Source organism: Penicillium malachiteum, assembly GCF_028827825.1.
Source record: "Penicillium malachiteum strain IBT 17515 chromosome Unknown utg000003l:1.0-4950554.0:1.0-4952489.0, whole genome shotgun sequence".
In the NCBI taxonomy this organism is placed as follows: Eukaryota; Fungi; Ascomycota; class Eurotiomycetes; order Eurotiales; family Aspergillaceae; genus Penicillium; species Penicillium malachiteum.
In genome coordinates, this window is record NW_026643096.1 from 311,666 (window position 1) to 328,249 (window position 16,584).

Consider the following 16,584-nt stretch of genomic DNA (forward strand, 5'->3'; position numbering starts at 1 on the left):
GTTCATTTCTACCAGGTCATTTTGTTTGTTCCAGTCAAAATGAAAAATCTATGAAATGAAAGACAATTCCTATATCTGAAGTGGGTCGATTCAGGGTCGATCCCGTGTGGATTCTACTCATTGACTAACCCACTAATAATAAAATAAAAAACTTATTGTGCTCAGACATGGATTGAATTCAAAAAAAAAGATCAGAAATGATCAGAATAGAAGAGAAATGATCGACCGGAAAAGTCTGGGGATGATCAAGATAGTAATGAATGGTAAAATCCAGTTTAGGCCAAATGAACTAAGTCAACTAAGTGGAGGCTGCATGTCAACTTGGCACCTATTTAGACATTTTACACATTTTAGACATTTTCCCACATAAAATATCCATTTCCATGAGTTCCATCATTTTAGCTCTACTCACATTGCGCGGAATGCATCAGGTACAGCCGGACATTCCTGGTAACTGTTGGTGCAGATTGGGCTTGGAAGATGATATCCGATGTAAGATCCTATTCGATCCACCTGCAGCTGGACTAAAAAAGGACCCATTAATTCATGTTGAGTAATAAATCAATATTATAATTTTAATCATTTTCGTAATATTCTATAATCAAAAATGGAAAATAACAAAAAAGAAAAGAAAGTTAGGGATGAGGCAATCAGCCCCGTCGATCATCTTTCCCTACCCTACATCGGATCACGATTCGCTGTTTCTTCCCCCAGGAACAAGCTTCCACCATCATACACTCTGAGAAATAAAAGAGAGAGAAAAAATTACTATAAACCAGAGACATTGTGCTTCATCTCCCTTACCTGTCTTTCCTTCTTATATCCCCCTCCTCTTCCCCCCTCTTATCCTCCCTTTCAGACTTCCAACACCCAACCACCCAACGACAACACACATCAAACACCCCTGTGTTCAATTAATCTGAGACCCAACCACCCCTCTTCATCCCACCCCCAGGTTTCTATACTACCTGGAAAACGAAAGTGGGATATTGAATCAAGGTATACTGGGTTACCCTACCAACCCCCCCTATAATATCCAAGACCTACACGGGTCCTGTCTCTCCCTCCAGCCATCCTGTGGTTCTATCGACTCTGTGGTACCTAGTTCGGGAACCCGGTACCATTTCGCGAATCGCGACTCGCCCGAATAATCGAGTCTCCCCGCGAAAAGTAGCCGATCTCAGTCCGAATTCGGTGCAGAAGTGTAATACTCTGCCGCGGTAACTGAACACATTAGCATTCCTGGCCTTGCTTAGAGGCACGCGACGCGCTTTAGATACCACCCGAGTCATGGCGTATAGCTGTAAGTCCGATTCCCCACCCGAGATTCTATGCTCAACCGATTTGTTTATTTCTGCTCGTTTGTCCCCTTCCTCTTCCCTCATTCTCACTCCTATCACACATTCTTTGCCTGAGAGTCTTCGGAGACTTGACTTGTTCCCTCGTTACTGTCCTTGTGTGCTCCTATCATTCTTTATTCTATCATTTCTTTTATTCCTTCATTTTTTTGTCATCCATATTGCTTTTGCATTGTGCATCTCTCTTTGATTACATTGCAATTGTCCCCTCTCGCTTTTTATCCATACCAAGTCCTCGTGAACGTGGACTAAGACAATCTTTTTTTCGCTATCCTTAGGTGATAACATCATCGTTCCTGTTGCAACTCGTGAACTTAAGACGGAAGAACTCGACGAAATGAGATCACAGGGACAACATATCTCTGATAGATTGACTGTTGAAGTTGATTGCCACTCTTTGGGCCCAAGTGATTGCCCCTCAATGACTTCGAGCTTCTCTCCTTTGGAATCTCCTACTCCGACTCCCACCAGCATCTACAGTCAGCACTCCATGGCATCTCCCGGTTGGCACGAAGCTGGTCACTATCACAGTCTCCCGATGGAACGCCGGTCATCTGCAACTCCCCTGCGAAGCGCATTCAGAATGGCCGATTTGACATCCGGCGAAGCCATGGGAATGCCATGCGGGCCAATGGATCGCCAGGATCATATGCCCATTTCTGACTACTTTCCTGGTTACGATGAGAACGTGGACCAGTTTCTGTTACCGGACAATATGCCGAAAACCTTCGAGCAGCCCACATTCCCTTACCAAGCCCCGATGCCTCAGTATAACACCATGGGCCGAAACTACACATACCGCCCGCAGCAGACGACTTACTTGCCTGAGTCTGCATCAAATCCCTGTCTGTCCCGTCCCATCTTCAATCCGTCCGAGCGGATGCCCAACTCCGTCTCAATGACCAACATGCTTCATTGGATGCCGTCTCATGAGTCTCTGGCTGCACAAACAATCGCCCCTCAACAGGCCTTCCCGACACAGGCTGGACCGGCTACCCCACCTTCATCTTCTTACTCTGAATTTCCTACAAACATCCACGGCTTCAAGGCCCACACTCCTTCTACACCTGTCCGATCTGTTTCTTTGGGAACTCCATCTGGATCCGACACTCCTGTCAGCCGACTCTCCGGTCACAATGAATATCATGACGAATATCCCGTTTCACCAGTCTACCGAGACGGTATGATTCGCACTCACATCCACCGCCAACCTACACGCAAATCCTCGAAGAAGCAGCTTACTCGATCAAATCTCAGCTTGGAAAACCTCCCTCCTATTATCAAGCAAGTTCAATTTAAGTGCAAGGAGCCAAATTGCAAGGGACGCTTCAAGCGACAAGAGCATCTGAAGCGACACATGAAGAGTCATTCTAAGGAAAAGCCACATGTTTGTTGGGTACCAGGGTGTCATCGTGCTTTCTCTCGCAGTGATAACTTGAACGCCCATTACACCAAGACCCACAGCAAGCGAGGTGGTCGGAATCGTTATGTCGCCACTTTGGATGAGGGGAGCCAAGACTACGACCCTGATTTCCGTGGACAGTTGACCCCTGATGGGCGACCCATCTATGGATCGAAATTGGAGGATCCGATGATCGACTGCGGCGACCTGAGCGTTGACGGCTGGGATGACTAGATGATCCACCAACCTCATAAAAGAAAAACAGAAAAAAAAAATCTATACATTCAATCGAACACGAAAACAAACTCAATTTTCAATACAAGATACAAATTCCAAAAAGACGACCCCAACACAGCCCAGGCACCACACAAGATATTGATACCCATCGAAGGAACCGGCCATTGGATTGGCGCAGGCATATATCGGCTAGATCCCCAATGGTCGTTGCGGCGTTGTGCATGTCTCCCTGGTTAGGATTGGAGACTGCTTTGTTATTATTATTTTATTTATTTTTTTTATTCTCATTTGTCTACTTTTTTTTCTTTTCTTGCATAATTTGTGCGGTGTGAGAGGGTTTGGGGGAAGGATTTCTGAATTCAGGCGTTTGCATATTACTCTGACTTTTGGTCGCCGGTGTGCGCTAATCATGGTATGGGGTGCCCTGTACAATCAGATGTGCTTCGATATTTTTATTATTTCCTTTGTTAGCTCTCTGCTTGTATCACCAAATACTTTTTCCCCCTTATGGCATAATACGAAACAAAAAACTGAGACGTCATTCAATGTTCTACTCCATTTTACTCCATTTTACTCCATTCTACTCCACTCTTCCCGATAGTTCTTTGGTTCAACTCCACTTCAAGTTCCCGAGTCCGAGTCATCCATGGATTCATGGATGGAGTCGAGACTCTCTCTCAAGTTCTCCATCCTTCCAATACCTCTAAAAGTTGAACTCTGTTACATTGAAATGTTCAACTCTATGAAATTCCAACTCATTAACTCTAGCCTCATCTTGGCAATCTTATAAGCCATTGAATCTTGTTCGATCTCGATCCACGGTTCCTGAAAAGCTCTAGCGCGCCTTAATGTTACACATCACAACGGACTAACGGACTTCGATATGTTCGACACTACATGTACCATGTACACAGTCTTATTGTAGTTCAAATGTTCCTGGATCTCTCAGATCTATCTGGATTCTCTTCAATGTTCCACTTGTGGATCCGATTAGTCATTGAACCCCTCATCCATGCCCACTGAGCAGTTGTTTAGGGTGTTCTCAGGCCTCGCTGCACCAGAATCCCAGAATTCGATAGCCTTTATTCCGTACTTTGCCATTCTCCACATTCCGGTCCCAACGGGTTCAATTCTGACTCGTAAGATCTTGAAGTTTCAGCCACGTCTAAGCCCTTTGAAGGATTGTCATTCTTCCTCGTTTCTTCCGGGCTCCATCGAACACGCACAGGACACTAATGCGAATCCTTCTTCCAGGACAATGGTAATCGTCCGATTACTTACTTACTACGGAGTACCCAGTGCCGCCCGGTTATAGTTACATTAGTTACATTAGTCTACACCGTAGAATCTTTAGGCTGATCATTTTGAAACATCTTACTGAATAAGTTATGAATCATGATCGCCCGTCGCCATACATAAACATGTGGGTCCTCTTGACTATGTAGTATTCCCGTCGCACAACCGCAAAAATAAAATAAAAAACAAAATAAAATGGATAAAAAGAAAAAAAGCACTCAAGTGCTTGAGATACATGCATCTTTTCTTGCCAAGGACTCGGGAACATTGCTCGGACTAGCCCCAGAGCCGCGCATGCGTACTCCCCCATATCGGGCTTCTTGCATCTCTCATTCCCAGTCTCTCGGGCTTGGGGCCTTGGAACTTTCAACTTGCCGAATATCCAAATCTCGAATCCAATATTCCCCTCCCAAATCATGAAATATCGACTTTTAACTCCGGGGATTCTTTCCTCCCCGAATCTCCGCTCGATCAGGATATTTTCTTTTCTTTTTCTTTTTGTATCTTGATTCCTGCATGTGAGCCGCAGATAACCCAGATAGCCTGGTTAAACCCTGGTCACTTGATGGTCATATAATCATATTTCATTATTATTTTCCAGCACAATGCTACCCCATGTACATAACGTAGGATACATGAACATTTACTAGTGATTCTCGAATTCTTGGCTTATGCTTCTTGACTCGGTGTATTTGATTCCAAATCATCCAGATGTTTGTGTACATGTGTTGACTCAATGCACATGTACTCTTCAAACATGACGTTCGTTTCGGAATCTTCTCGCAGCTAACGCTAACTCACCATTGTCACCACAGTGTACTTTTGAGCCTGACTTTGACACCTAATGTTTCGACCTCCCCGGAAGTATAAGCCTGGAATTGCTTTTGTTCTATTCTGGAATCTTACAGAAATCCTATCCGCGGTACTATTGGTATGTTTTCTTTTTTATGGGCGCTTGAAGCCTGGACCTTCCCATTTGTCATTCTACTTGGGAGCTTCTAGGTCTGAAAAACGAGTTTAAGTACGGAGTAGTCAATACTACATAATAAGTTGGATATCAGATAATTCATCCTTGTAGTCCTGAAGAGTTTCATCGAAAAAAGAAAAAAAAGGATTTAATTGGATTTGTGTTTGGTCCCAAGTACATTGCAGCGTCTCGTGCAAACTGACTCGGATTCTCCTCCCCGATGACTTTAGGCAAGATCATGATCATGGAACATTCAATATGCACGAAGTGTCCCGTTCCTTGTACCTTGTACTCCGTACTCCGTACCTCACTTTTCATTTCACATTCTTTATGTCCTTGAATTTATGGCACATATACCTTGCACAAGGTGTCGCTTACTTCCCCAGGCTGAAACGTGTTATGCGGATCTTATGCTTGAGAGATTAAACCATCTTGAATTTTCTCATTTCCATTTTTTTCTTTCATCCTTTAATTTGCACCATGAGGAATTTAGGGTGATTCTCTCGCATAGACTTCAGCTGTGCGTTGTGGCGACATGCATTGGAATGTGATATTCAAGTTCTCTCATGATCTTTGCTGCCTTGGTCTGGAGTCTGGACCTTGAGGTAATATTGACATGATAAGGACTATGTATGCAGAACGTCCTTTTGGGAAATTCCAGGTGTCAAAAGATGATTTCACCTTCATTTTATGATTCAAAAAGAAAATTCATAAAATAAAATAATCCTGTTGTACCTTCAACTCACATGGTTCCTGTGATCCAGGCGTTGTTATCCCTAGCTTGGTGTATAGGTGTCGTTGCATCTGTATAAGGGGTACAAGCAGCATCGTACATCCATAAAAGTCCATCTCATGTCCCTGTCTGTCCATTTCTGGACTAAACAAATTCCAGATTTCCTAATAAAGACCTTATCCTGGAAACTTCGACTCGATTTAGAAGGTCGAATTGCCTAAAACGTGCCATGCGCTAATTTCCCTTCGACCAGTTGACGTAGTGTCGATTTGTCGGTGAGCATTCGACTCAGCGGTGAAAAGTAAGACATCTCGTCGATCAGTTAAAAGAGGTTTCCACCCTAATGCAACTGCTTTGTCCTATTATGGTTATGAGAACCTCGATCGAATCCCAACTTCGTCCAGGATCCCCCGGATTCCAAGATTTCTAACTTCCATCGGGTTACTCTCCCGCTTCATCGTGGGGGTTCCCGTCGTTTACCGGAATCCCATGTTGGTCATGTGGTGTGTAGGGCTGATGATTAACTTGAACTAGTTAACTAGTTCATTCCTTACTAGCCAAGGTGCAAGGTGATCAAATTGAGCTGATTAAGTAACTTTCAACTCATTCAGGGGTTATGCTGAATAGATAGTCCTTGTGATAGTCTTGTAGCTTTTTTGTATCACTGAACTCCACGAGGGTGATGTCTGATCAACAAAGCCTATTCAACTAGTTCTCCAATCAAGATTCGCAAGGTCACCAGCCCGAGGATCGGGCTGAGGGACCTTTGTCTGCCCAACGGAGTACGGCTGAGTGTTGGAAGCTTGACTTTTGTACAATTCTGAGCAGGGAATTGGTGCATGGAATCTATTTCCGGCCCTAGTGATGAATAAACAATGCTAAATCTTGAAATTCTCTCATTGGACTATTGATGGTGATCAATCGTCTCAATATCTGTGGGCTATTGCTCTCAATATTTGTGGGCTATTGCTCTTCAAAATATTAAAATTTTGGATTAAACAGTTGAGTACAGTGCCAAAGCTATGCGCGATCGGCAATTAGAGATCCATGATTCTCTGGCACACCTTCATCATATAGATTATTCCAGAACATAATATCCTGAAGTCGTTTCTCGCTCAAGTTAGCATTCACAAAGTGCTCTCGCTGGGGATTCCTAATCCGACGATGAATTTCTCCTGCCGTTTTCCAGCCAAAGAATCCAGCCATTTCCCAGTCAACAAATCCAACAATCGTGTCGTTGTCAACAATACACTTTGACTGCGTAAAATCATTGTGCATGAAGCTCAGATCTGTATCATTTTCAATGGGCGCAAAAAGCATATCTCCTTCTAATGGATTAATCCGACCGTTGGTGAGGATATTTGGGTCTGGTACGATATGAGAGCGACTTTGAAGCTTTTCCGATGGCTTTATAGTATGTAGTTGATGAATTATTTCCCTGGACTGCTCTTTGAAAGACAGCTTTTGTTCCCGGGTCAGATATGGCCAGGCAACGCATAGTGCGACACCTAGGAGCCTCTCTTGGATGAGCACTTGGCGACGGTTGATCTGATGAGATGTAAGTAATTGCCACTGAGCTGGACGAACGAATTATAAGGGGAAAATACATTGCCAGAAAAGTATATCTCTGGAGCTTCGACATCACACAAGACAATCTTTGCGAGACTAATTGCCTGGATCTCATTTGCATCGGCATATGAGAAGTCAATCTCCGGGCAGTGGCCATCCTCAAGTGCGTGGAGGTGGCTGGATTTCACAATTACGCTACTAAGAGCGAAAACATCGCGTCCACCTGTATCAGCAGGGTAAACTTGGCTCTATTTAGTGCAAAGATCAACGACGGATGACCAGTATTTCAAGGATTCTGAGGTATGAGAGTTGACATGGTGAAGATCGACGCGGAAGTCCTCAGGTTTCGGGCAATATCGACCATAGAAGGGGAAATCAGCGTATAAGTCGGTTAGAGGAATCTTGGAAGGGTTCGTTTCATATGGATTGGCCATTTATGAAGAATATAACACACTGAGAAAGATAATGAAAAGGACTTGTTTGTGTATGATCCGACGACACCAACGCAAGTTCAGTCGCGTCGGTCACATTCGGGCGCGAACTTGAAGGGGTTCGTGCACATATCCACCCTAATCACCCCCTGATTGTAAGCATCACAGATAATTCATATCTACCCAGGTCTTATAATCATCATTCAGTATATCTGAAATTTCCAAAGGCGCTTCCAACTCCGTTGCAAAATTTGCTCGAGCGCCCTGACTACCAGGTCCAGTATTCTCATATTCCCCAAATAAGACATGGCCGGTGCTTGGCAAAGTTGACGACCATGAACTCCAACCAGATGGATTTATCACATCACTCATATACGTGTTCTGGAACACAACGCAGGCATAGGAAGCTTCTGGACGACCTATATGATACATGTATCAGCACCTAATGTTCCGTGGCGTGATGGAATGTGGTGATTCGCAGCAAACGACTGACCGAGGAAGCACGATCTTGGCTTCACTTCCATGCTTGTTGCTTCGATTGTTGAGTTGTTTATCACAAAGTAAGACGGATCATTCGAGGAGGCGCGGTAGCTGGCGGTGATATACCCATCCCGTGGAAGCGGACGAGCCTTGATATCGACGTGATCGAACCACACGCGCGCATAATCACCGAAGATGAAGTTGCTGAAGCTGTGAGAGTTGAACCTGCGGATCCAATGTCACCACGAAACTTACGTCGTGCCAGATACTAGACCCTTGGCAAATAACACCGTACCTCCAACCTGCGTGTGAATGGTTCCTAAGGACTGGTGAGTGACCCTCTCATGAGTAGCTAGACAGGTATCCTTTACCATGATAGCCACCAAACTGGCATCCATAGTACCCCTGTTGAGTCGCAGTAGCACTTAGAGCAAGCGCCTTCGGTCCGGGGCCATGAGTGTTGATAACATTGATATTATAGATCCTCGAGGAGGCAGCAGCGTTTCCCAGAGTAGCTGATTGATCTTTAGAGACGAAATCTTTGAAGAAAATTCACCGCGGTGGTATACCTGTTATCTCACCCTCTACTTGTGCTGCACTGATGTTATGAGTGACAGTCACCGTGTTGTTCAAGTAGGAGGACGCGCTGCTTGGATTAGTCTTCAACTCGGTATTTTTTGAATAGACTGTGATTGAAAATCATTACTCTGATGTCTCTCCATAGATTGTGAGTCGTCCCCGTAGTGCTGGTATCTCCACTTGCTCGTCGTAAACTCCCGCTCCGATGAAGATGGTCTGATTAACGAAATGGCCCATATCCAGCGCCATAATTGCTTTCCCGATCTAGTCTCAGTGAGTCAACTTGCTGCCAAAACTTCAAGCGGATCCAAGCATGTTCACTAGAGTACCGTGTCATAGTCAGCCCCAGATTTAGCTACAATGATTGCCCCAGCTGGGGGTGTGTTGCGAGCAATGGCCCAAACCGATGGGAGGAATGATAGAGTGAGAGTGAGCTTCATGATGAAATTGGCAAGAGACATCGAGTAAAGAATCATATTATCCCGTAATCCTTCAATTGCTCAGATGCGGGTGAGAAGAGAGAATGACGTTGCATTTGAAGTGTCTACAAGCTCCAGATCGAATTTCAGGACAGCTCAGCCGTTCATTTGCGCCTGAGCTTTTGGTGTTACAGGTTCCCACATGTGCAAATGATGGAGTAGCACAAGCAGGTGCATGGATTTAAGTTCGCATGAGTGCCTCAGAGAATAAAACATACACTACAGATTGTACTAGAAACATAATGAATTCTCTAGGGATAGGAATGGAAACTTGAAAAATAAGATCAAAAACTTGGAAATTCATCTAAATCATCCCGCGTATCACCTTGTCACTCTCAGCATCTCTTCCCTTTAATTCTTATCTGAAGCATCAATAGCATCAACACCCCGGTACTCAAAGTATGTCCTCCACTCCGGATCATCAACAAGAGCCTGTTTGAGGCTGGTCTCATACGAGATGGAGAATTCGGGTCCTTCATCAGATTCAGGGGAATGATCGCGAGACGGATAAATGATGATGACACCCTGGGTTAACCGGTCAATAAGATGACGATAAGTGAACGGCTTCGCGAAACCGAAATCAGCAGCTGGGATATTGGCATCGCGGTGATCCGTTTGAAGAAGTGACATTGGTGGGTGCGCGTCAATACGAATATTCAACGCAGTCTGGTCGCGCACAGTGGCCACCATACCTAAAGCTTGATCAAGGGCCTCTTGTGTGACGCTGTTTGTCAGCTGGCGAATATAGTAGGCCAACTTGGATAATGGCCACTCCGAGATCACCTCCGCAGCCGTAGGTGCCGTGACCGGAGCGGTAGATGAGAGAACACCAGTCATCACGTTACGCTGGATACGTGCCGGGGGCTTGGGACTGTGCATTCGGCGTCTCATATCAACAGCCTCGATCCAGAGCAAGGGGGGCTGACAGATCGGGCTTAAAGAAAGGGGCTCGAAGCCGAATGACAGTGCGCCACATAAAAGCAGAGAAGGCATCGTATGTGGAGATCCAAGATCCGTCATCTGGAGAAGCGAGCTTCTTTAGCTCGGCCGCTTTGCTCTTGGGTAAATGGAAGAGCAGCATCTCTGCCGGGATATGGTCCGGGTGGCGCTCAGGCGCAGGAGGACCATCGATTTTCAACTCCTCTGGCACTGGAGGCTTTGTGAGTCGAGAAAGATCCAGACATGCGGGATCCCAGGATGGGAATGGTGTCCCATTGACAACCGCATAGCAGTTCTCAGCAAGCTGGTGAGCGAGTCCAGCCCAGCCCATCACATCATTCGAGTAGTGATGATGATGCATAATAAAAACCAAGCCACCGCGAATGAAATTAGCCTTGTAAGCTGCAACTACCGGGCTGTTATCAGGATGGGCCTCTGGCTTCTCGCCATATGTCATGGGAGGGACACTCCAGCGAGCGAGATCACCAAGCACCGAAGTGCAAAAATTACCCTCGGCGATCTCATCAAAGCTTGGGTAGTCATTGCTATCCTCAGGTGAATCTAACCATTGGACCACAAATTGAACAGTGCTATCCTTCTTCTTGACAAAAGAATGGCCCTCAGAGGGATCTTTCTCAATAGTGCCACAGATATGTCGAACTTGGCTTAAGGTACGCTCCAGACCAACCTTCAGTACCTCGGCAATTCGAGGCTTATCTGCGTCTTCCACACGAAAGAAGAGGGCATAGTTGTTGTACGTGCATACGGTCAGATAGTCAAGGGTTGAGACTTTGAAACGCTCTTCTTCTGGGTCATTCTCCCAGCCGAAAGGATGAAGATGAAAAACCTCTTGCTTAGGCATATTGACTTTAGAATGGGGAAGTGATATGGAGCAGACTGATAGAATTTATTAGGGGATAAGCGACTACGCCGATCGAAGCTTTATGTGGTCTCGCCATGATCAGGGCCACGTTTCATTCACTGCAATTAAACCGTTTCAAAGCCAAGAAACTAGCAAAATGAACGTAAAATAGACACCAAATTGCCATAATTGCGCCTCCGAGTCATGTTCTAAAAAATCAGGAACAAAGAAACTAACCTAGTGTACTTGAATGTACACGAATAGTTATTTAGGACGAGCTAGCGGGCACTGTTTGGTGCTAGTGATGGGCGGCCCAGCTCTGTCAACGAATTAATCGGATCGCCCGAGGCTCTCAAGGGTAAAACGATTCCTTTCAATCCAGACTTCCCGTTGGAATCGCTAATGCTCGAGCAATTGAGACATGTGGGTCGAGGAATCCTTTCATTCCACTCCCTGGGGCCGCTGTCATGACCATCGGGTTAAAAAGTGGTCCCACTTCATAAGGATCGCCTAACGGCACGGATTGTCCCATTGTCCCCAGAGCTGGTTAAAGAATCAATTTGTTATTTTCAAGTAAAATGGAGTTCGGAGTATTCCTTCAGTCCCCATTGTTTGGAATTTTCCGCCAACCAATATATTTCATCTGGGGTTAGTTCGGTCATTTCGCTTATGCAAGCCTATACTAGTGCAGTGCTAGCATAGTCTAGCAAACACAGGGTCACGAGCCCAGTCTGTGGAGATCGGTAGTAAGAGAAATCGATGGAAATCGGGAGGGTCCAATTCTCAAGACTGCCGAGGCATATGAATGTGTAGTGTTGATGATGAGAAACATGAACCAACACGCCCTCATATTGTTCCAGTTTTAAGTCTTTAGTGATAGTTTCAAGTTGGGATCAATTAAGCAAACTGCAGTTGCGCATGTGACTAAATGAGATAAAACGCGTTCGAAGCAACTTTATTTGAGCCTAGTCTTTGTATGGACGTTCATGAATGCGCCACCCATGCATGCTACTCCTTATGCCCTCGCACAGGCTTATAAGATTCCATACAGAGAGGGGATCACGTTCCTCTATACCGTAATAGTTTGACTTCACCGGACTCTACTTTCATCTGCAAAAAAGCCCGATTGATCTTAATACTATAGTTTACCTCATGCATGCATGGTTCCTTTTTACTTGTTGCAGACTCGGGAAATTTCTTTACAACAATAGACCCGCTTAATCTGAAACGGGAAGGTTGACCATCGCCTGCGAAGGATTTGAATCCTGGTCAAAATATTGAGAGAAATGAAGCTAATAATATTACTTCTCCTTGACAGTCTAACGTCTCTGCACATCAACGCCACACACTTTACCCTATCAATCTTGGACAATGACCTTATGGAGTTATTCTAACCCCCTGAAGATCGTAACTGGTCCTTGACTAGAACGAACTAGACAGGGGTCTGTGTGCTATCTCTTACTTTGTTTATAATCTCTTCATTGTCTTTTTACATCGATCGGATATCACTCATGCTCTGACAGGCAGTCCTTATTTACAAGGATGGATCTTAGTGGGCCTGCCCTTACACCTCCGGCTGGCGTGACCTCAAATTTCGATAATCCACCAAACAATAATCCCTTGGCTATCGGTGTATTTGCAACTTGTGCATCTGTTGCTACAATATGCATTTTCATGAAGGCTTATGCTAGTCTATGGATAGCAAGAAAAGTGCAGATTGAGGAAGGTATGTGATCTTCGTTCAAGTCAGTCTATAGTCGACGTGATCCTGATTTGAAACTTCGTCTCAGTATTGGCACTTTGTGCATTTGTCAGTTCTTTACTAGCAAGAATTTTCTCTCACGCGACACTAACTCTTTATCTAGGGATGCTTCTGGGGTGCTCTCTATGCCGAGATACGATTGACGCAAAAGCCGGGATTCTTCGTTCATCAGTGGAATGTTCGAATGGGAGATATGATTTCAGTTGAATATGTGAGTATGGTTCCTGAATTTGACGCTTTTAAAACGACTATTTGTAGTCTCTACCGCTGTCTCCTCAATCCAAATGGACTCTGACCTCATCACTTCCCTCTTCTTGTATAACTTGTTCATTCGCTGACTCGGGCCCTTTTAAAGAATGTCTTCCTCTTCGGCGTCTTTTACTCAGCTGTACTACCTCTCCTAAAGACAGCTATTCTAGTGGAATGGTGTCGAATGTTTGCTCCCATCGGCCGGAGGTCTAAGGGCTGGTTTTGGTGGGGATGTGCAGTGGTGATCTCTATTCAGATAATGTCTGGAATTGGGATTGTGGTATCATTGAATCTTCAATGCATTCCTCACCGGGCCATCTGGGACATTACAATCCAGTCAACAAGTCAATGCTTTGAGCTATTTAAGCTGCAAGTTGGATCAGCGAGCATTCAATTGATTTCCGATGTTGCAATTTTGATCCTACCGCAGCAAGTCATTTGGAATCTCCAGATGAACTGGCGAAAGCGACTAGGTGTTTCCATTATTTTTGGGTTTGGTTTGCTGTAAGTGATAATCTCCAAGATCTCTGGAATATTTAATTAATATTGAGGACTCAAAAGGGCTTGTATCTCTGCCGCTTTCCGACTCGAAACCACGGTCAAGCATGGAAAGGCCGCCGATGCAATTTGGACGTTAGCTCCATTGGCATTCTGGGCGACCGCTGAAATGACCTGTGGATTTTTCATTGTTTCTCTTCCATGCATTCCAAAGATTCTCAAGGAGACTGGAGCAGCGGATCGGTTAAAGAAAATGTTCGGCGTATCGGCTGTCAACACATCGCAACGAAATTGGCCGAGCGAACCATCAAGCTACAAGGCCAACCGGGGCAGACTCGGTGGTACTACGGGTAGCAACGATTACTACCAGCTCGACCCTCTCAAGTCAACTGCTAGTGAATCTACAGAGTACCTGCACAAGGATGGTGATGAAGCTGGACTCACTGGGGTGGCTCGTGTTAAGGTGAAGCAGGATCTTCATGACGACAAATATACACGCTCATATATATGAGAAACCAAGGGTTTTTGACATCTATAGACTCAGAATGCCCTATAGTCAAAAGTATGTACATTTATTGGCAATAATCTTATTTCTATCGATTCTCCTGATACAGCGCCTAGGGATGAGTGGGATGAGCATGGCTGCCAGTGGATTTCCAACCTTGAAAATCCCTCCTACTAGATTATCTAATCTAAATAATTTCGACCAACTGGGCACATACATATGCTCAAGAAAATGATCCCCAACTGGCCACATTTCCACAGAATTGTATCTTAAGGCCCTGCACATGTGGACATGTGTGGCCCGGGGGCTGGGGCCATCCATGGCGGCCCTTTCCGAAGCCACTAGCCATATAAAGACAGGTGTCCGCCGGGGGCGATTAAGCCTCGGGAAGACGGAAGAAGATGAATCGTGAAAAGGTCCCCTAATAGACTTCAACTGCATGTTTTTAGAGTTTGACAAACTTGAATTTGTATCCACAGCCATTCAAGTTGATTCCGAGTCCTTGGAATTGAGATTGGAAGATGAGATTCCTGTGTCTTCATGGCAGGGGCGCTTGCTCTAAGGTGTGGATCAACGCTTCGGTTCTGTCTTATATTATCTAACTGACGACAATTTAATAGCTTTTTGAAATTCAAACAGGTACTGTTGAAGTGTTTCTCTCAGCAATAAATTCAAAGTTCAGTTCTAACTCAATCTAGCTAAAATCCGGGAGGCGTTGGACGACCATGAGTTTGTGTTTATCGATGGCACTATTCTCACCGAGCCTTTTGAAGGTAAGGCCTTCCCTCTGAATGATCCCTGAATGGTGAGACAATAGTGCAGCCACTCAGGATCTAATGGAACCACAGGATCTGCTATCATAACAGAAAACTCGGAGTCCTACGGATATATGCCGGCTGTTTTCACGGCAGCTAGTCAAGGCCAAGACTTAGTGAGCAGATTGGTGGACTATATCCACACTCAGGGGCCATTTGATGGAGTAATGGGTTTCTCGGAAGGTGGTATTATAGCAGCCATGCTACTTATTGAAGATGCTCGCCATTCCTTTGCGGAGTTCAAATGTGGCATATTCTTTAGTGCGGCTTTACCTTTGGATCCTGATGTGGTTCGCACGGGAGTTCTGCGATGTATTAACCCAGATACCGATGGAATTCTTCTGCACGTGCCTACGGCTCTCATAGTGGAGGAGAATCTCGTTCGCTTGCGAGATCGCTCGCCACTGGCGCCCTTTTGGTACCAAGAGGATGCCCAGGAAGCGCTAGTTCAGATTTGTGATGAGAGTTTGCGGGAAGTGGTTCGACTCAATCTTGGACATCAAGTCCCCGGGTATAAATCGTCGGAGGGGCTACGTGAAACTCTGCAAGCAATTGAGAGGACCATTGAGCGAGCGGATGAGCTTTTTGACTAGGTTTTATCCCTGTTCAGTATGTAACATCATGATTCCACTGGTTGGTTGTTTCAAGTTGCGGGAAATCAAAATTTCACAACAGCATCTTCGGAGTGTTTACTCCGTAGAAGTTTGATAAATTCCTGAACACTAATTTTGAAAGTTTGACATCAAAACTCAATGGACTTCACTCCGTCGAGGTCGATGAGAGTTTGCATGTTGCCTAAGGTGGAACTACCTAATACTGTTAACGGGAAAGCGGATGGGTGCCGAGCGCGAGAAGGATGCACTAGATACCCGCTAAAGACACACTTGACCCATAGGGGACTCACTTACAGCCCAAGAAATCCTTTGTCTCGAATCTTCCCGAGCGCCCCTGTGAGTTCTCCCGGCAATCGAGATCAATTCCCGGTATGCAACTAAAGCACGACGTTGACCATGTTGGCTTGTGAGAAAACTGGTTCATAAAATTGATTGGCTCAAAAGACAATCTGGACCTTCAGAGACCCATATTGTCTCTGTATGCCGGTCTAAGTGGCCGATCTGGCCCATCAGTTCCTGACGACCGGTGTCAGGCCAAGTCCGTGCTCCTTCAGCTTAGTAGGTAGAGCACGTAGTATTCCTTTTCGGGACAATTCCAGTATGGCTTCCACCAGTAATGCATATAGCAAACATCGAAAGGAATGGGAACCGTGGGACGAGTCAGTCCGATGAGGGGCAAACCTGCCAAGCATCTTGATTTGTCGATAGATCCATAGTGGTGGCTCAGGTAGGTGGGTTTTGCATGGAAAGCACCTGTGGATGATGCTAAGTAGAAGTAGCGATTATTATGACTTTTCCCTTTAATAGGC

The 16,584-nt window shown here is 45.2% G+C and overlaps 5 protein-coding genes across 5 annotated transcripts; 3 read left to right on the forward strand and 2 right to left on the reverse strand.

The window, feature by feature from the left end:
- Positions 1–1,779: 1,779 nt before the first annotated feature.
- Positions 1,780–2,994, forward strand: brlA (C2H2 type transcription factor BrlA; the record flags this gene model as incomplete). The annotated part of the gene is made up of 1 exon (XM_057089872.1): positions 1,780–2,994. The coding sequence occupies one exon, from the start codon at positions 1,780–1,782 to the stop codon at positions 2,992–2,994; it is 1,215 nt and encodes a 404-aa protein (XP_056944613.1).
- Positions 2,995–7,013: 4,019 nt separating this feature from the next.
- Positions 7,014–9,492, reverse strand: N7483_006436 (uncharacterized protein; the record flags this gene model as incomplete). Its single annotated transcript, XM_057089873.1, has 9 exons — positions 7,014–7,541; positions 7,601–7,810; positions 8,177–8,412; positions 8,487–8,677; positions 8,729–8,792; positions 8,845–8,988; positions 9,043–9,119; positions 9,180–9,316; positions 9,382–9,492. The coding sequence occupies 9 exons, from the start codon at positions 9,490–9,492 to the stop codon at positions 7,014–7,016; spliced, it is 1,698 nt and encodes a 565-aa protein (XP_056944614.1).
- A 390-nt stretch (positions 9,493–9,882) lies between these two features.
- On the reverse strand, positions 9,883–11,332 carry N7483_006437 (Transferase; the record flags this gene model as incomplete). The annotated part of the gene is made up of 2 exons (XM_057089874.1): positions 9,883–10,402; positions 10,458–11,332. 2 exons carry the CDS (start codon positions 11,330–11,332, stop codon positions 9,883–9,885), a joined length of 1,395 nt encoding a protein of 464 aa, XP_056944615.1.
- Positions 11,333–12,874: 1,542 nt separating this feature from the next.
- N7483_006438 (uncharacterized protein) lies at positions 12,875–13,109 on the forward strand (the record flags this gene model as incomplete). Its single annotated transcript, XM_057089875.1, has 2 exons — positions 12,875–13,058; positions 13,090–13,109. 2 exons carry the CDS (start codon positions 12,875–12,877, stop codon positions 13,107–13,109), a joined length of 204 nt encoding a protein of 67 aa, XP_056944616.1.
- A 685-nt stretch (positions 13,110–13,794) lies between these two features.
- Positions 13,795–15,754, forward strand: N7483_006439 (Serine hydrolase FSH; the record flags this gene model as incomplete). The annotated part of the gene is made up of 4 exons (XM_057089876.1): positions 13,795–13,847; positions 13,905–14,296; positions 15,045–15,119; positions 15,195–15,754. 4 exons carry the CDS (start codon positions 13,795–13,797, stop codon positions 15,752–15,754), a joined length of 1,080 nt encoding a protein of 359 aa, XP_056944617.1.
- Between the last annotated feature and the right edge of the window lie 830 nt (positions 15,755–16,584).